Below are 20923 nucleotides of genomic sequence, written 5' to 3' on the forward strand. Positions count from 1 at the left end.
AAACATTCTGAGTTTATGGCAAACAAAGTTAAAAAAACAACAACTGAGAAATAGTGGTGATGGAATTCGTGCAATCTCCCAGAAACTTAAAAGCAAATCTGAAAATTGGAGAAATGTACAAAGATAGGAGGATTGGTTTTTATGAATACGCTTCTTTGTAGATTAAATGGAAGTTTATAGTTTTTTATATTCACATACCAAAATGTTGCTTTTCGTCGCGAACACTGGGATGCTTTTGAAACTGAGTAAGACTAGTGAACATAATTGTTGTTAAGCCCAAAGCTATAGAATGGCTTATCTGTGCTGTTCACACCGCATGTATCGAAGCCCGATTTTTACATTCACTATAAACGTATTGGTGAATTACTGGAGGATGTTCATGTGGAAAACTACAAGAATAATGTATTTAACGATAAGATGTTCTGTATATCTTTGCTTACGTTTATCCATGCGATATTGTCTTATCAGAAGAACGAGCCACTCCTAAAACTTTTATTGGTAATATCACCCTGATAAATCATGAGGTTTTATCAGTTTATTTATTATGTTCAGTATGACAACACTACTTGTTTTGTACTGTATAAATAGTTAGTTAAATAAGAAGCTATTCAGAAATAGCCCACTAAATGTATATACGTCTTTGTGTTACTCATTTCTGGGTAGCGAAAATATTTTGAAATTACAAAATGGAGTACTACAGAAGACGGGTAAAGTTTTTGTGTATGTTGAAATATATCTAACAAATAATGTTCAGTATTAGCCATGTTAAGTTATGTGTATATATATTTGTAATATGTGTAATAATCGGTGATGGTTTTTATAACGTCTTAAAAATGTTTTTGCATTTTGTTTAAACTATTAATTATGATATCTTCATTGTCTTGCGAATGACTCTTAATTACCTGATTACTTAGTGTAAAATAAAAGTTTCTGAACAAAAAGTATGCATAAGCTATGTGTAAAATCTCGCCACAGAATTAGATAACTTTCTTTTATATTGGGTTGAGGAATAATTCGTGAGCGTTTTTTCAAGTTAAAAAATATATTCATAAATGAAACGCTTTCGCAAAATATTTCATGTCATTTGGTAGATAATTTTTTGCTCTAATAGATGGTGTGTTTGATTTTCATACGTCTTTAATTTTTGCTTTCATTTTCAGCTCATTAAATGGAATGTCAAGTGGACAAAATCGAGCATTATCGAAACCATCTGCTTTTCGCATTTAATTTCTGGCAATTTCGTTTAAAACAATGCATACTATATACCTAGGTATTACATGAAATAACGTATCATAATAAATGTTTTGGGTGTAATGTGTTCATGCATTGAAGTATTGTATAGTCTTGCATGTAATGCTTGAATGAAATTATTTAAAAACGCTCACGAATTATTCTTCAACCTAATATTTCGTATACTATATCTTAATATATATCTTTTAAAATATACCTTTATAAATATGAACTTTCTTCAATATTTCTTTGTTGCTAATCGCATGATAATAGTTTTGTCCATTAAGTCTAGTGATGCTTCCATACATAAAGAAAAACATATTGAACCTATAATGGAAATAAATCACGAAGGAGGAGATGCCCAAATTGGTAAGAAGTTATTTAAGCATTTCTAATTATAATAGTAAAATGGAAGAATTATAAATAATACCTTTTAGAAATATATTTTGAGAAGATTATTTGTTTTGTGTTTTAATTTCGTACAAACCTACTCGAGGGCTATCTGTGCTAGCCGTCCCTACTTTAGTGGTGTAAGACTAAAGGAAAGGTAGTTAGTCATCACCGCCAACTCTTAGGTTACTCTTTTACTTAAGAATAGTGGGATTGACCGTAACATTATAATGCCCCCACGGCTGAAAAGGCGAGGATGTTTGGCGCGACGGGGATGCGAACCCATGACCCTTAGATTAGGAGTCGCACGCCTTAACACGCTTGGCCATGCCGGGCCGTTTTGAAAAGAACACTATTTGATTTATGTTATGCCTAATATTAGGATAATTTGCATACAAGCTATTATATGCACAGTTTCTGTTGCAGTTTTTGTCATGCAAAGTTGTAACATAAAGTGTGTGTGTTTTTTTTCTTACAGCGAAGCCACATCGGGCTATCTGCTCAGCTCACCGAGGGGAATCTAACCCATGATTTTAGCGTTGTAAATCCGCAGGCTTACCGCTGTACTAGTGAAGGGCATAGCATGAAGTAGAATACAATGTTTTGCGCGTATAAAACAATTTTATATTGATAGCAACAAGGTGAATAATATTCAGCTTGTTGTATATGAAATATTTTCAATGAACTTTTTCATGTACGCATGGTATATTTGGGAGAACTGTTTTGAGACCCAATAATAGAAAGACTGCATTAAAAACAGCAAATTCGATATTTTGAAATTGAGAACATTATGTGCTATTGGAATGAACCAATATTTTTATAACTATTTTGAATTTGAATACTGATTACTGTATTGACATTTTTTCTTCAAAGATAATATTTTCCATCAAAATAAGGAAATAAGAGTTAAAAGAAAAATATATTAAAATGGGTTGATTTTTCATAATTTTATAGCAATTTTAATAATATTTTTATTCATATATTAGTGTACGTAAATTATTTTTCAAAAAGATTTATCAACTAAAGCAAGAACATTAACTAATATAATAAATGTTTTTGGTTTTCGAAACGATCATGCAAATCACTTACTTGTGCATGTTATAAAATATTGACTAAAAGTCATTGATTTATCAAGTTTTAAAAAAGAGAAACTAAACCGTCATATTTGGTAATTAGTTTCAAACATAAAATATTCAATAGCTTGCTAATTTCTAAAATTATTCATCAATTTCCTCGGTAAAACTTGAAGCCTGTCGTTATAAATACGAAGTTCCTTCCGATTAGTCCATTGTCATATAATTATAAAAACTAATTTAAATGTAGGTGAAGTTAATAATTTATCTTGTGTGTGTGAAAATAGGTATTTTATTGATACTTTTTATGAATATATTATTACTGGTAACTTATTATAAATGGCAAAGCCACATCGAGCTATCTTCCAAGTTTGTTTGTGTGTTTTGGAATTTCGCACAAAGCTACTCGAGGGCTATCTGTGCTAGCCGTCCCTAATTCAGCGGTGTAAGACTAGAGGGAAGGCAGTTAGTCATCACCACCCACCGCCAACGCTTGGGCTACTGCTTTTACCAACGAATAGTTGGATTGATCGTCACATTATAACGCCCCCACGGCTGGGAGGGCGAGCATGTTTGGCGCGACTCGGGCGCGAACCTCAGATTACGAAGCACACGCCTTAACGCGCTAGGCCATCTTCCGAGTTATGTGAAATATAGAACAAAATGTAATAACCAAAATATTCTAAAAATATACATATATATATTGAAATTAATATTGATAAATACATTTTGAAACTTAGCTATACTACATCTTATCCACCTTGATAGTTTTGGAATGGACGTTTAATCTATTTTAAAAATAAAATTTAAATTATTTCGTATAAAATTAAAGAAGTACAATAAAGATTTGTCGTTTTATCAGCTAAAAATAAGATGTTATATTTCCCATTGATAAAGCTGAGAGTAATTTTGGCTTCATTTGTTAAGAGTTTTATGCATTAATTGTGATAAAAGAAATTAATAGTATACAAACATATAAACTTACTAACCAATCTAAAGATACAGTAATTAATATCTTCTTTAAAGCTTACAAAAACTTTATCCTAAACCAAATTCTTATTTAGATTTACTTTTCTATATGCTATTCCTAAACTCCGCAAATCTTCGATTAAATTTAGATTTATTTTTAGTTCACTAAAAATGATTAAATAACCAAACATTTTATCAGATAAATTACTTAATATTTTATTTGATAAAATTAAAAATATAAGTCTTAATAATAATAAACACACGTTTTGGATAATAAAAAAATATCAACCCATTGTGGAATATCTAAAAAAATTGTGAACAAGTAAAGAATATTCAAACATTTGATTTCATCCCCCCGGGCACCACAATTTCATTAGAATATTTAATTTTTTTATAAATTCATTAATATAACAGTTCTGTTACCCTTTCATAAGCATTGGAAAAAGAAAATATCGCTCCAAAAACATAAAATGTATATATATTTTAATATCTATGTTTCAAACAAGCAATAGGGATTCCAATGCTAACTATTCTAATTGTATTGCAAATTTATATCTTTTTATTGTTTAAAATAGGTTTATTGATAATTGTATAAACCCAGGTATTTTTGCTTTAGCTTAAGGTAGTTTAATTAGTATAAATAACGCTGAAATAAATAATGTTATTAACACTATTTATTCAGTAGTATTGGAAACTGAAAATACTTCAATATTTAATGTAGAGGCACATTATTTAGATTTAAAAATTAAAATACTTGATAACAATGTTAATTAAATATTTTTGCTAAAATAAAATATTTTGCTTTTCCAATACATGGTTTACCCTCTTTTAATTGTAGTATATCATACTTTTCTGTTATAAGCATTATACCTTCACGGTTATTCAGATTTTGCGAAATTTGTAATAAATTACAATATTTTGTTATTAATGTTCAAATATTGATACAAAAATTAATATTTAATAAATTTCGTAAAACAACTCTAAATGAATTTTTTAAAATACTCTGTGATAAATATATAAATGTATTAAATAAAAATCAAGAAGTAAAAACCAAGGAACTTTTACTGAAACTTTCTGATAACCATTTTCAGTTCTTTATAAAGTAATTTGAGCAACTTGGCACCACTTTATACGGAAGGACATTTCATTGCATATATAGGCTTATTTATAGTCTGAAAATTGGTAGTTAGAGTGGACTTAATGAGTGCCGGTTGGAACTTATACTAGTTGGGACCCTTTATACTAGGGATTTCGGATGCTATATTGACTTTCCAAAGCTGCTTACGATTTCAGGCAATCTTTATTGTGATTTACAACTTTCTTATTCAATGTATTTTTTGAGTTTCAAGAATCTGTGGTGGCATTAAATGTTTTCGATTTAATCACAATTACATTTTCTAAACACTGTTACACAGTGAAAGTCCTTAGCCCAGATCAGTCTGTTGTTGAAGATGATCATTGGAAAGAAATAACTTACGTTTTGTCTACCGCTGGTACAGCGGTAAGTCTACGTATTTAAAACGCTAAAATCAGGGGTTTGATTTACCTCGGTTGACTCAGCAGATAGACCAATGTGGTTTTGCTATAAGAAAAACACACTTTATCTTAAAGTTTTATTGATGCTAGTATTGTGATTGGCCAGCTTATTTCAGCAACGTGAAACAAAAGTGCTTTACTAGAAGATAGTTTATTAACCATATACCTCAGTTTGTAGTAGTATTCATTTCCAGGGCCATAGTTGGATTAAAAATAGAACTCTAGGAGGTCCAGTGTATGCCTTTTTAAAATTGAAAACCGATAACCTTTAATGATAATTTTTGCACCACGACAGTGGAAATTTTTATAAAGACATGTTTCATGTCAGAACGTTTGTTTGATTGTACAATCTGAAATTAGTTCGTAATATTCAAAAGTACAAAGCAGTAAAATATCATTCTGTGATGTAGTGAACATCAAGGGTAAGCATACAAAAATACATTATTCTGAATACGGGAGGGTGGTAAGATGTAGTCTTTACATTACCGGCTATAAAATATACAAATAATTCCATTTGTAAATACATGAATATTTCAGTTTTACTAGATTATATAATCAAGTATTATTATAATTTAAGGAGCCACGAAATGTAATAAAACAAATGTTAACTTGGACCGAGTATATTACATTAAAATGTATATGAAGAAAGGCAGCATGAGACAATCATGCCCAATATAAAGTCACATTGGAACTGAAAGTATTAGACCCACAATGAAGGTTAGTAACTTTAGAAAGAATATGTATTAGCCTGTCCCAAAGCAGAATGTTTTTGCACTCACATCATAAAGATGTCTTCAGCTAGTTAATTTAGAATTTCCAAAATGGGAATATTCCTTATACTAAATAACATTGGAAAACAGAGGAATATGGATTAACATGGAGCACTATGACCCTCCAAAAAAGAGATGCAGTAAGTCGTACTACAGTTGTGGTAAGTAAAGTGTAATATCTTGTATTGCGTTTGTGTGTTTTCTTATAGCAAAGCTGCATCAGGCTATCTGCTGTGTCCACTGATGAGAAATGAACTCATGATCTTAGCATTGTAAATCCGAAGACTTACCGCTGTCCAGGTGGGGAACAGTAGCAAAAACTGTCCACGTGCCCCAGACAACAATATGCAACCTAATCAAAAATGAAACGAGAGATCAGGGTATGAGTTTTCTAGTCATGTCTGCATTTAACTATCACATACGCAAAGCATCTGGAAAATGAAATGGATATTCATACTACTTTACATAAACAGATTTAGATAAATCCATAAGCACAATCAAATTATTGAAATAGGCCCAAAAAAACTGTTGTTCTTGTATAATAGACACAATATAGCAAGTCAGGAGGAAAGAGATGTGTGCTTTGGACATAATCTTATGATGGTAACTTTAGAAATGGAAGTTACGCTTCAGGACTATTGTTAAAATGTGTAGTGATCGTATATAGCAGTGCTTCTCAACTAGGGTCAAACATATCGAAATCAGGGTGAATGAGTTTTATCAATTATACAACAAATTCAAGAGTAAAAAAAGTCGTTAGTTTTTACTATTTATTGAGTTATAGTTTTATAAATATATTTATTTTTTGTTCATTTTATATTATGTCAATTTTAGTTATAGTTTGAAATATCTAAGTCATGATAAAGGATTTTGTTTTTTGATTTGGTACTTTTTGTCTTTTTTCAACTTGGGTGAATAAAGTTTTGCAAAAAGACATATAGAGGTAAAAGGATCGTGGTAAAGGATGACATGGCCTGAAATGATGTGGCCAAACTCCAAAATCGTTTTATTATAGTATACTCATCCTCTGTGAAAAACAAAATACTGTCTATTAATAAAATATTAATTGTTCATTTGGTTGTTTCATACGCTTCCATTTTGCATGGTTTGTAAAATATTATGCTCCTCTACAGATTTTCTTTTTGTTAATTTGTTAACAAAAGTTCTTTCTGTTAACAGTTATTAAATAGTGAATTTAAATGAAATAATAACTGTTTTGAAAGTTAGTGGTGATACCCCACAGCGTTCTTATTTTCAATGTTTCGCATATTTAACGTTGATTGTGTATTTCTGTTAGATTAATTAGTGCTTAATTGAAAATGAAGGCATATAAATCTCATAGAGTTTTTAAATTTTTGGTCTTCCTTAGAGAGCTCAACTTGGCAGCTTCCCTTACAATGGTTTACGGATAAAAAACAAATTCCAGATGCAGCGAACAAACAGTCCAGGAGACTAAGGTTTGTAACAATGTTTCTAACCTGTCTATAAAGTATTAGACTGTTGAAACCAACGTGTCATAGGAAAAGATGTTATTGTGTCGATTGTGCTCTATTTAAATATATAGGCGTCAAAATATCGTTTAATAAACAAATAAACTCTTCACAAAAGAAATAACTGGTTAATTTTTATAACGTAAGGGATTTAATATTATGTATTTATTTTAGTAGTTATGTTTGCTTTACTTTAATATATATAGAGAGATGCATATGTGTATTGCTAAATTTGTAGAAGATTCCCAAGCGTAAGAATCAACAATGAACTGCGTGTGTAAAATACTAGTGATTGTCAGTATTGAATCTCGCCATGGAGTTTATAAATCGCAATACGCGGAGACAGAGTTTAATAATATTGTTGGTTTTTTACAATGAGTAAACTATAAACCGCGGAAGCTATAATTGTGATAAACGCTTATTAAGCGGAAAAGAACTACAGATATCTGACCAGGAACGTTTATAGATTTCGAACATTACAAACCGTCTAACTTCAGTAAATTAACTTCCGGCGTTAGCATTTCTACGAGAACATTATATATTTTCCTCCGTCAAAGTGAGCTTCTAAACTGCATGAGGACAACCAAAACTAGAGCAAGCTAGCTTTCCCGTCTAGAGAGGTATATAAGCGTTTTTCCATGTACGTCGATAAAAGTTTCAGTTCCAGACCATATATAAGATTCAGTATTGTATGCAAGTATTATATTGTATTATTTGTAATAACTGTTATTATAAATTGTATTGTTGTTTGTATATTTAAATATATTTGTGTTAAGAGAGAAAATTGTGTATCAATCTTGATGGCAAATATCATAAATTTGATATATTGTGACATTGAATTAACTTCTAAACTTAAATTAAAATTTCCGGCTATTTGAAATCGTAATATGAAAAAATCAAAGAGTCGTCTTAGATACATTATAAGATGTAACATAATAAACTGGAGACTCCTCCGGGATTAATTATAATAGGTAACAATAACAAAGAAAAACTTTGTTTATACGTCCCAAGTAGTAATTTATTGTTCAGAGAAATGCTTTCAGCTTGAACAATTGAACCATATACTTTAAGGCTATATTACTTGTTTCTTTGTATTGGATTTCGCGCAAGGATACGCGAAGGCTGTCTGTGCTAGCTGTCCCTAATTTAGCAGTGTAAGACAAGAAGGAAGGCAACTGATCATTACCATTCATTGCCAACTCTTAAGCTACTCTTTTTCTAACGAATAGTGTAATGTACCATAACTTTATAACGCCTCCACTGCTGAAAGGACGAACACTTTTAGTGTGATTGAGATTTAAACCCGCGACCTCAGATTACTAATCAAGCACCTTAACATTTGGCTATGCCAGGCCTGAATTAATTATACATCTGTAAGATACTGGGCCATTTGAGTTTAAAAGTGAAGGTTACTAACTTTTTATGATTCTTTTATAGTTTTACAGTTGGAACACAGCATTGCTCAAGCAAATTTCTAACTTTAACTTTCCTCAGGGTCAAATGGAGATTGGGTGATATTATGTTTGAATTTCTTACGGGAATAACAACGTGGTTTAGTTAGGAAATTGAGTTATTTTAATCAGTCAATCAGACAGTGCTTGTTAATGATCTTCAAAGCCCGTTAGCTAACTAATCTAACAAGCACCAGTTACTATTTTCTTGTGCCAAAAAATCTAGAGTTTCTTGACAAACTTAAAATAATGCTGGAACCTAAGAGAGTAGATTTCGAAAGACTTTCTGCAGATTTCACATATATTTTTTATAGCTTTTAAATAAATTTAGAGCAGGTCTTACCAAATTCCAAATATAATCTATCTTAAAATTTGCTTTAGAATTTTATGAAAGTTCTATATTGATGTTTGTCATTTTTATATAGTTTAAATAGTTGTAGGGTTTTACCGTTTTATAATGAGAGTTCTTAAACCTGCATATTTTCCTGAGATTATTAAAGAGATTTTAATTAAATTAGTGAGAACTTTTAAAATTCTTACATTTGTCTGTAGTAATAAAGTAGTGTAATATTTTTGTGCAGTTTTGCTGCATTGGGAAGTTTGAAAGTTTGTTCTTGACTTTAAAGTTAAACTTCACATTTATTTTTATGGGGGTAGTTGAATTGCTTATAAGTTTCATTTATTGAGTAACATTTGTAATATTGGAACTGGCTAATGTTAAATTTCGTATTCTAGATATAATAATAGTTTTTATTCTGATGATCAACCTTTCGAGAAGTGGCGCTTTAGAGCCAAAACAGGCTTTTTGTTTTAAAGATTTGAAGTACATCTGATACTTTTTTGTGATTTTCTTTATAAATTATTGATTAAATTTTTTTTGAAGGTAACAAAAATGAATGGAACATATAGAGGAAATATTGAACAAATAAATTATTCTTCCAACGTTTCAGTTAAAATTGTGCTTGTCAAGACTTCATTTAGGATCTTCCGTTTGGAAAAACAATATCCGGCTATCATTCTTTTCGTTTTGCTCATTCTTTGACCTGTTTGCTATAATAAAGTTTAATTTGAATTTAGTTGGATTGCACGCACAAACTATATTTAATGTATAAGTCTCCCCTTTTTAGAAAACCTCTTTAAATAAATTAAATGTTATTACAGTTCATCTTACTGCTCGGCTATGCACATTAAATATTACAATCAGTAATATTATTTTATGTTATGTAGATGTAACGGATGTAATATTATTTTACTATTCATGCTTGTTTCAGTTTAATACATATTTAGAAATGTACGTAACTTATATTGTTAAATGTGTATTGCGCAAGTCCCGCCTGTTCTCTAAATTCGTAGAAGATTATTGAATGTAAGAATCAACAATAAATGTTTTACATTGTTGCCTACCGAACTTTCTGGAATTTCGCCTAATGATCATAAATCGACACGCCAAGACACAGTTAAGAATATTGTTGGGTCGCTATAATTAGTATACTATGAGCCTCTGAAGCTATAATTATAACAAACGCTTGTTAATCGAAAAACGTCGAATATTTAACCAAGAACGTTATAAATTTCAAACATTACAAACCATTTAACTTCAGTGAATTAACTTTTTACGTTAGTATTTCGTCGAGAACATTAAATACAGTCGTCGATAAAAAGTCAGTTTGTAACTTGTAAAAAGCGTGAGGCCAGTGAAAAATAGACAGCTAGTTAGCTTAAACGATATATAACAACACAAACTTAGTATTACTTCGCTCGTCGTGAACCTGGACAGTCGATAAAATATTCAGTTCCAGACCAGATACAATACTGAATATTGTTTGTGGGTTTGTAAAATTTGTGCATATAATTTATTATCTGTAATAATTGTTAATATAAATTGTACTGTTGTTTGTATATTAAAATATATTCCTGCGATGAAAGAAATTTGCGTGTATAAATTTGGTTGACAAATATAATAAATTTGGTACATATCTACATTCAATTAACTTTTAAATTCAAATTTTCTTTTTTTTTGAAATCGTAATATATAACGTATGTAACATAATAAATTGGAGATTCGTCCGAGATCAATTATAGTACATAACATAGTATAAGATACTTTTTTGTCATTATTTAACCCCTTTAACTTCGAAGTACACAAAACACAATTTGGTTTACACTGAAATTAGATGAAATATTATGTTTAATAGGTGGGAAGTATTTAATATACACCTAAATCAAAACACAGTAAGTGCCTAACCTTCTACATTTGTTTTTAAAACTTGTTTATAAATACCAAAGAACTGCCTTTCCTCTAGTCTTGCACTGCTAAATTAGGGATGGCTAGCGCAGATAGGTTTCGTGTTGCTTTGTACGAAATTCGAAACAAACCAAATGAGAAGACTGATCTTAAAAATGGTTTATTTAATTATATTTGACTTCCTGGCTTAGGATTTAATCATATAATTTACTTGCAAGACAGGATCTATGCTTTTATATTCATTACATTTGTCATAAGACATTGTGTTAAGCCTGTTATATTTTTAACACAAAATTCTTAATCCTTGCGGACATTAAATAATTGGAAGAGTGTTCTGCCACGTTTCACTCAATCCATATCTCATTTGGCTGTCTGGGATACAAATAACACAGAATACTATTTATATAGACCATTTGTTACAAAAACAGTTGTGCACTCCTCTAATTCTCGAAAATCCGTAAAACTCTTCACCAAGGAATGTAGTAAGGATGTAGTAATAAGATATAAAACGTTAACATAATGTCATTAATTATATCATGCTTTGCTATTTTCTAAAAACGTTCACATTTTAACAGTTGTTGCTGTTACAAACAGCTACTTAAATAGTATTTCTACTACTACCACGTTAAGTGTATACCAGCCGGACTGAATAGATCTGGATTGAACGAAACGTGTCGCCGGCAATCGGAATGACGTCTATAGCATTGTTGAAATATTATTATTTTACACTCTTCTAATTTTTGTAATTTCGTAAGGGACTAGATTAGGAGTATAGTATTAAAGATATAATAGGCTTAACGTAATGTCTTATGATAAATATAATTAATTTTATCACGCTTTGCCAGCTCTTAAAAGGCGTTTACATCATAGCATTTGTTATATTTTTGTAAATTTGTTAAGAAAACCTTACTTTATATCTAAGAGCCTTTGTTTTTGAAATATTATTCTGTATTTAATTTGATTCCTTTGTTATATTTGGTCCAAAGAGGTGACTGAAATAGCAGGGTAAACCAATTTCACGTAAAGGTTAAAGACAATTTTCATCATAGTTTTGAAGGGCGCATATTTATTTTTTGATATTATAAATAATATTTCATAAGAAGACAAATTAATCGTGAACTACAATTATTCTCTGGCTTTGTAAATTTATATACATAAAGCAAGTAAAAATATGTGAGCAAGAAGCAGGTTCAAATAGTTTTGCTTTCGTTTCTTTGCTGACTTTTACTTTTTCCACTATCAGCTCACATAATAAAAAACCTGAATCCTTAAATCAGATTACTACTTCTTTATTTGTTTTATTTTTAATTAAGTATTGAAGAATCACATTTTCCCAAATAACTGTAATTGGATATACCAATAAAATTAGACCGGAATGCCCAGATGGTTAGGGACTCGACTAGTAACATGAGTGTCATAGGCTCGAATCACCGTCATACCAAACGTGCTCGCCCTTTCAGTCATGTGAACATTATATACCATGACGGTCAATCCCACTATTCCTCGGTGAAAGAGTTGCCTAAGAGTTGGTGGTAGGTGGTGAACGCTAGCTTCCTTCCCTCTAGTCTTAGACTGCTAACTTAAAGATGGCTTACATAGATAACCCTCGTGTAGTTTTGCATGAAATTCAAAGCAAACAAACAAACAAACAAGCCTTTAAACTTATCAGTATGATTTCAGAATATTCACTTATTCACTTGGTATGGACTGCTAAAACTAATTTACCCAGTTCTTCCTTGGATGACCAAAATACAAATTTACTGGTATTGAAATTCATTGTATAAAATTTAAACACCATCTATAAATAACTTCTTACTTAGCCACTACATTATTTGTTTTGTTCTTTAAATTTCAGACGATACTATAAAAGCCAGAATGATCTGATATCTTCGTTTGAAGAGCTGCATATTCAAAGCAGTAGAATGGACCTTTCATACAACACTGATGCAGATTTTTCCAAACAAAGGAAAAACGATATGATAATGTCAAAGCTGTCGTTCCTCTGTAATTTGGTAAATATCTTTTATGCTTAAAACTAGCATTTACTTAGGAAATGAACAACTTCAAAAGTTTTTCAAACACGTTGAAAATTTAGCCCATTTTTATAATTGATAAAAACACGAAATCATTGGATAAATTAACTTTTTATTACATAGTTCTAATGTTGATGAGTTCAACTTCATTTCAAATTTAAGATTTTTTAATCACCAGACTCTTTTTACTCTAACATATTTCTTGTTGTTTTTTTTTTTTTTGGGGGGGGGGAGGACAACATACGATGGTAAAGTTGTTTGCGTCAGCAATGTCATCACATTCTTTATCCTAGATGTTTTAAAGATTTACCAAATCAAAAGAAATTGTATGTAATAAACCATGCGTCATTTAAAACAACATCTCAAACCTAGTTCTAACAATTATTTAAGCATCTACATTTGGATGAAGTATGCCATGGAACTTCTGACAAAAACAACTTTACCTTTGTATGTAGTTCCAACAAGATATCTGAATAAAAGAATCTCTGGTGATTAAAGAGTATCAGATACAGTTCTAAGTTTTCATTGTTATTTGTTGTCGTTGCTTTATGTGTTTTTTTCAGTGTTATAAAAAAGAATACTTAGCCATTCAATAACTAACGGTATAGACTTTACTAGGTTTATAAACTTATTTTCCAAGCTATTTTTGCATCAATTTGTTTGTAAACTCACGACTATTTTTTGTTACATGGTTTCTAATAATAAATAAGTTAAAGAACGAACTAACTAAAATACCCTCGATCCTAGAGTTAATTCCACTGATTTCCTATATTAATGAAAAGTTAAACCGGCTAATAACAGCAGATTTGACCAGAAAATTTGTGTATTAACTGAAATTGAAAACTTGACTGAGTTTTCTTGTGTATGAGAAATAATGTAACTGGACAAATTTCTCACAAAAATTAAAATAAGAACTTTAAATAAGAAATTTGTCTGTGAATATATCGAGTCGTTTTTTTTATTGCAGTCCGAGTGCAAAGTGATTTTCACGTTAATATTAAAAATACTTTTCTTCATCTAAAAGATATCAAATATCATTGCATAATCTCTAAAATATCCTAAATACATTTGAAATGTTTTTCAGTAAAACTTTATATTTTATTTGTTATTTTCTCCATCCTAATTATATACAAGGTTGGTCAATTTAATCGATCTCGTAACTACAAAATAATAAGTAAATTAAAAATCTAAATTACTCTTTTTGTCTTTCTAGAATGAATTCAGATTGTAACATAAAACTACATTTGTTTATCCTACGTAGCTTTAAACTCATAAAACAGTAAACATCTATTTATACTTAAATTATATTGTTTTATTGCCCTTTGAATTGTGTCTAACTACTATTCGCGCCATTATAACTTGCAAATCGCTTGGGGAACGTGCGGTTCACGTTATTTATCGAATTATATTACCCACGAGCTACTCAGAGTAGCCTGTTTGCGTGCCTTGTAAAAATATGTTATTATAGTATTATTTTTGTGTGTGTTTTTTCTTATAGCAAAGCCACATTGGGCTATCTGCTGAGTCCCTCGAGGGGAATCAAACCCTTGATTTTAACGTTGTAATAGTATTATTTATTTTTCCTAATTTAACCTTAACTAACCTAAAGAGTTTCTTATTTTACATTTCGTTTCTATTGTGCAAATGTGGCTAAATAATACTTTTTCTGATAGTGCTTAGCATCTTGTACAATCTGATATATTACAACTGTATTTTATTATGAAACATGTATATGTATTAAAAATACCCACCCTATCTACCTTATTTTCGAGGACGTATACAAATGTAAAAAATGCTCACCTTCCTATCATATTTTTAAGCATGTAAAATGAAACAAAGCATCTTACCAGGCCTTATTGATTTGCTTTCTAGGTGTTGCTAGTTGCCAAGACAACGACTACTGTTTTTTCAGGATCACTAGCTGTGATTTCTTCTGTTGTTGATAGTGTAATGGATCTAGCATCCGGGTTACTACTCTGGTGGAGTAACAAGGCTACTAAAAATAAAGATATTTATCGATATCCACAAGGTCAGTACACTGTTTGTTTTGCCCGAATGTTGCTGAGAAAAATCTTGATATTTTATCAAAGTTTTACACTGCACCTATAATATGATTTTTAGTGAAATTTGCTTATTGTTGGGCCCGGCATGGCCAAACGTGTTAAGGCGTACGACTCGTAATCTGAGGGTCGCGGGTTTGCATCCCCGTCGCGCCAAACATGCTCGCCCTTTCAGCCGTGGGGGCGTTATAATTTTACGGTCAATCCCACTATTCATTGGTGAAAGAGTAGCCCAAGAGTTGGTGGTGGGTGGTGATGACTAGCTGCCTTCCCTCTAGTCTTACACTGCTAAATTAGTGACGGCTAGCACAGATAGCCCTCGAGTAGCTTTGTGCGAAATTCAAAAAAAAAAAAAAAAAGAAGCTTATTGTTGATATTGCTGTTGGGTAACTAACTCTGGTCATATTTTTTGACTTACATTATCAGACCCATCGAGAATTTACATATCAACATTCTATTTACTCTGATATGAACCGTTGCAGATTAAAAAATTCAAACTTTTGCAGGAGGTTAGATGCCAACTTTATAAATCAATGCATTGGAGAATGGTAGATGCATGATGCACGTATACACTATTTTGTCATTGCATGTATATTTATTTATATGTTTCTATTAAACGGATGTATTACCGAACAATTAAGAAAGCTAAGAACTATTAATTATATCTTAACATGTATTGTCTAACAAACGCTCTATTACTCTTTTTGACTTGAAAGTTTCGATTCCCAACGGTGGGCGGATCGCGATAGATCATTGTTTAGATTTGTGCTAAACAAAAAATTTCTGGGCTCTATATTAAATTTATTTGTTCTAAAAGATACAGGCTACTTCGTCTATTTCAAGATAATTTTTCAAGAAATATTCAATGTTTAGCAGCCTCATCTATTCTTTTCAAATTTTAACGTCTTTTGTTGTGCTACTGACTTGTAGCTACTGTGCTACTGAAACCTCTGATGCGATTGATTTCTAAAAACTAATTTTTAGAAAGACAAAATTAATCACGCTTATAATTAATAATTTTATGTTAGTATTTGTTTTCTAAAACAACGTTTGCCACATGTAGATTTTTATTTTTACAACAAGCCCTGAATATAGAACTGTTTGAGATACATTTACAATTAATGACAACAACTTATTTTATACTTGTTTATTTTAAAACACTATCTCTCCTTTGATGCTAATTTATTAATTTACGTATTACTTTATTAATACATTAAAGTAAGTGAAAAAATGGCATATTTACTACGATTTACCAGGATAACAAACTTCTTTCCTAAAAAAGTTTTAAATAATTTTGGTCAATTTAAATGTCAGCTAAATGACCTATCTTTCTTTTGAAATAAAATTAGACTATTCTCTACAGTCCAATGTTTATTTCTATATAAAAATTTAATGAAAACTAAAATACGAGTTGAGTAAACACATCAATGTTTGAACCCTTATCCAACCGTAAACTTCCATTAGTTTTATAGTGCTTGAGCTGTAGAATCTTTCACAGATTATAAATTTCACTGCGTATTATCTTTTACATTTAGGTCGTACAAAGCTCGTGCCAGTTTCTGTGATTATTTTGTCTGTGGTGATGTCAGTTGCTTCAATACAGATGATCCGGGAATCAGTAGTGAAGATTCTATATTACAAGGACCATCCTGGAGATGTGGATTTTGGACTCATTTCCATTATAATTCTTTCTATTTCTATTGGTTAGAATTAGAGCAATAAAACTCTGTTTATAATAAATTAATCAAAAAAAAATTATCAAATACTTTAAATTTAATTTTTTTAACCAAGAAATGCCACTGAACGTGAAATATTTGAGTGATGATAATCTATAACCAAAGTCGAATTTTTGTGATATTCATGTATAGAAACGTACGTGATAATTACCTATATCTATGAAAATGAGATAATTCTGGATAATTTTGTTTAACTTCTCTTATAAATTTAAAGGAAGCAGTGTTATCATGGACAGCACTTGTTAGTAACGTAAGCTTAATCAACGTATTCCTTTTTTGATTTAAATTATACCATTTTTTATATTTCTTTTAGCTTTGCAACTCTGTTACTTCTCTGTGTGTTAGCTAGTATGTTCACTTCTCAAAAGCTGTAACTATGAATGTTCTTGCAGGAATGAAAGCGTTGTTGTTTGCTGTGTCTTTTCGAGTGAAAACTGTCAGTACTCAAGCTCTTGCTCAAGACCATCGCAACGACGTGCTATCAAACTCTGTCGCATTGGTTTGTGGCTTTGTTGGTAAGTGTACTGTGTACTGGACAATTACGCAGGCCTGTAAATTTAAACTTCATAAAAGTTGTTTTGGTTTTAATAATGGATTTTCCATAATTCAGCTATGCGTATTTTTACAATAATATTCATTTATTTCAATCACCTGAGGATATTTTTAGAAATCGGGGAGGGGGGGACTCTTACTTAGATCAAATTATTGCTTTATTTACCATAATGATCATTTTTTATTATTATGTTTGGGTTCTAGAACGATCGATAAGGTCCTTACTTCACGACTGGTCTATAAAAATCTATAGCCAGTGATTATCAGTATTTTAAACACGACAAAATGTGTCCCGATGTCAATGAAAATGATTCACTTATGTAAACGTACCTTTGACGTTTTGTGAAAAACATGTACGTGATGGAGAAAATTTAATATCATTTGCGGATTCAGCGTACAGGAATTACTGTAGAACATGTAAAAAAAAATCAACACAATGAAACCACTGCACATTTGTGTTATCAACCATAATTTAATAGTTGTGGATATGTAAGTAACCCCACAAGGCAAGGTTATGGGACTTGTAACTAAGTGGCCGACTGACTCCTTCGAAACATTTGTGGTTCTTTAAGATTAGTTAATTCGCGATGATGAAGTCGCCAAAGTGATTGAATTAACATATAGATAGATAAATAAATGAATAAAGTATAAGACAGCTTTAAAATAGGAACAAATTCCAGCGTAACAGTTATCATAAAATAAATGGAGTAAGTATTTCGATACGCAGGTAATTGATCCACTACGACTGACTTTTAACATTCATGATGTTATTTTGTAACTGTATGGATTACGTCTATGCTAAATTATGAACTCGTCGTGTTCATTGCACCATGATAGAGTTTTCATATTTTCTAGTGTTCAACTGTGAATACGTAAGTTAGGGATTCAGATAAGATAGAAATATTAAACTATCTGATATAAATTGGTGAATATTCGTCGGTAGTTCCTCTTGTGTGACAATGTTTTCATGGACAGTGGAACTAACTCTTGAAATCATGGATCAGATAAGAAAATTGATTTACCACAAAGTAATATGTACGTCATTATCTTATTATTGTTTTTAATCCATATAAAGTTTTTTTTTCCCAATCGTATTGATACAAAAATACAATCTATTTCAGGTTCAAAGTACTGGAAATATGCTGACCCTCTTGGTGCTATACTGATTGGAATGTATATAATAATTAATTGGGGGATTACCGGTTGGAGTAAGTAGTCCTTTTGTACTTTGTTATCCTGCCTTAAGAAAATATAGCCTCTTATGTTTGTATGGTAATGGAAGAAATATTTTTTTCTAATTGTACAGATTAACGATCATTTACCTGAAATATTGGAGCTTGTATATAGTTAATATTTACGGATACAGATCAAAAGGTATGAATACCTTTTGTTACTTTACTAATTTATATTGAACGTGGTTAAATAAAGTAGCGAAATAAAGTTCCAAAATGCGAACTTCATTTCAAGTATAATTTATGTTTTGATTGAATAACCAGAATCATATTGTCAAGAATTGTGAGGTATAACCGATGTATGCAGTTTCTCGATTTGGACCCTCCATTGGCACAGTGGTATGTCTATAGACACACACACCCCTAGAAAATGGGTTCCAATACCCTTTATGGGCAGAGCACATATAGCCTATCGTGTAGCTTTGTGCTTAACTTCAATCAAAATCGATCAATCTTGACTTGGTTTATTGTTTCATACATTTATTCAGGCCTTTAAATAGGAACCTTGGAAGTTTCATATATTAACAATACAAACAAGGTAAATGAGCTTTAAGGAGTTTCTATTTCATAGAATTGATACGTGACAGTTCTTGACAATACACTGACGTCTGTGCTATGACGTTTTAAATTTTTTACATTGACAACGTTTAAGACTTCATGCTAAGACCTTCTTTAAATGTACTTCACAAGCATAATTTATACATAAAAATATTCTAGCTTATTGCAGCTCAGTTTCATTGTAGATATGGCTTTAAACATGACCCATAAGAAAATAGGTCTGTACAATCAACAGGTATAACGTGAACGGTAAATTGATATCATGAAGTTGTGGCTTGGGTCATGAAAGCAATACGCATGAAAAATGTTTTTATTATTTCAGATCATTGTTTTCTTTAAATTTTTGTAAGTCTAATAAATAATGACCTGAAGTTACCACATGTCTCCAGCCAATATGGTATTATTTTCTACATGTGTTTTAGCAGCTACAGCGCTTTAAAACATAAAAAGTTATAAAGCATCTCAACAAATCTGAATTTTTCATACTCGTTTTAAGATATTATATTAAACGTTTTGTAACAACTAAAGAGTGGTACATTAAATTATTATAATTAGCGAATAAAATAAACATTTTTTCAATCCTATGTAAACGATGTGTTGACCTTTGCAAGAAAGTGTCTGTCCAGAAGATATATTGTTGGCTAAAATTTATAGGTCTTGCTAAGATGGATTAATTGTAAAAACCAGAAAGTAACAATTAGAAACAAAACTATTTCTAATATTATTACGTAATTTGGAAAGAAAAAGGTATTTGATGTTTGATAAATAAAATAAAATACGTACTTGCTCCATCGTTCTCGCTCGCTCGCTTCTTTGTGGGTATTTGAGTATGTTTATTTCTTAAATACCCAGGAGGGTCAGGTGCACAAGACCTCTTCTTCCATCCCTAGCTTTTATGTTGGCTACTAGTAAGAATTTGTTGTTGTTGTAGTGCTTTTGGGCCAGAGTATCCCACAGTACTCCGGCCCTTTTCAGGGCAATGTTCCATTGTTCTTTAAGAATTTGTTTGTTTGTTTTGAAATTCGCGCGAAGCTACACGAGGGCTATCTGCACTAGCTGTCCCTCATTTAGCAGTGTAAGACTAGAAGGAAGGCAGCTCTTGAGCTACTCTTTTACCAACGAATAGTAGTATTGACCGCCACAATATAACGCCCCCCACGGCTGAAAGGGTGAGCATGTTTGTGCTACCGGGATTCGAACCAACGACCCTAAGAATACGAGTCGAACGCCTTAACCCACCGTTCTTTAAGAATCTTAAGGTTCCACAATTTCATACGGAAAATAACCCTGCAATAAACTGCACCACGAATGCTTTTAAAATAATAATAGGAGGTTCAGTTCAAACTTCATCAACAGCTTGGTTGGGGTATATGTAAAAAGCTCTAGTTAACCTTTAAGTTACTCCTTCAAAGTATGTTACTTGTACGAAATGATTGGTGTTTTATGGCGCAAAGCAACTGGAAGACGAAACAGTCAAATAGTCTTTACAGAAACTGATGAAGAAAGTCTTTCATAATTAAAAAAAAGAATCTATTGTGTTCAAATAAATGTTTCAATTTACGATTTAATGCAGTTATTGTGTCTAGTAAAAAAAGGGA

The 20923-nt window shown here is 31.1% G+C and overlaps 1 protein-coding gene across 7 annotated transcripts in view; it reads left to right on the forward strand.

Annotated features, from left to right (window-relative positions):
- The first annotated feature begins 535 nt into the window (after nt 1-535).
- The window catches only part of LOC143244835 (uncharacterized), a 29344-nt gene continuing 8956 nt past the window's right edge, over nt 536-20923 (forward strand). For 3 of the 7 annotated variants that reach the window (XR_013025343.1, XR_013025344.1, XM_076490230.1), the window contains exons 1-8: nt 536-720; nt 1504-1599; nt 7338-7425; nt 13010-13166; nt 15060-15216; nt 16783-16950; nt 17376-17498; nt 18657-18743. Coding sequence is in view for 5 of the 7 variants with exons in the window: in XM_076490230.1 (XP_076346345.1) it covers nt 687-720; nt 1504-1599; nt 7338-7425; nt 13010-13166; nt 15060-15216; nt 16783-16950; nt 17376-17498; nt 18657-18743 (910 nt within the window). In the remaining 2 variants the exon portion in view is untranslated. The remainder of the gene's footprint in view (nt 721-1503; nt 1600-7337; nt 7426-13009; nt 13167-15059; nt 15217-16782; nt 16951-17375; nt 17499-18656; nt 18744-20923) is intronic. The other 4 variants (XM_076490226.1, XM_076490227.1, XM_076490228.1 and 1 more) reach the window with 4 other exon arrangements.

This window comes from Tachypleus tridentatus, chromosome 2 (assembly GCF_004210375.1).
Source record: "Tachypleus tridentatus isolate NWPU-2018 chromosome 2, ASM421037v1, whole genome shotgun sequence".
Classification (NCBI taxonomy): domain Eukaryota; kingdom Metazoa; phylum Arthropoda; class Merostomata; order Xiphosura; family Limulidae; genus Tachypleus; species Tachypleus tridentatus.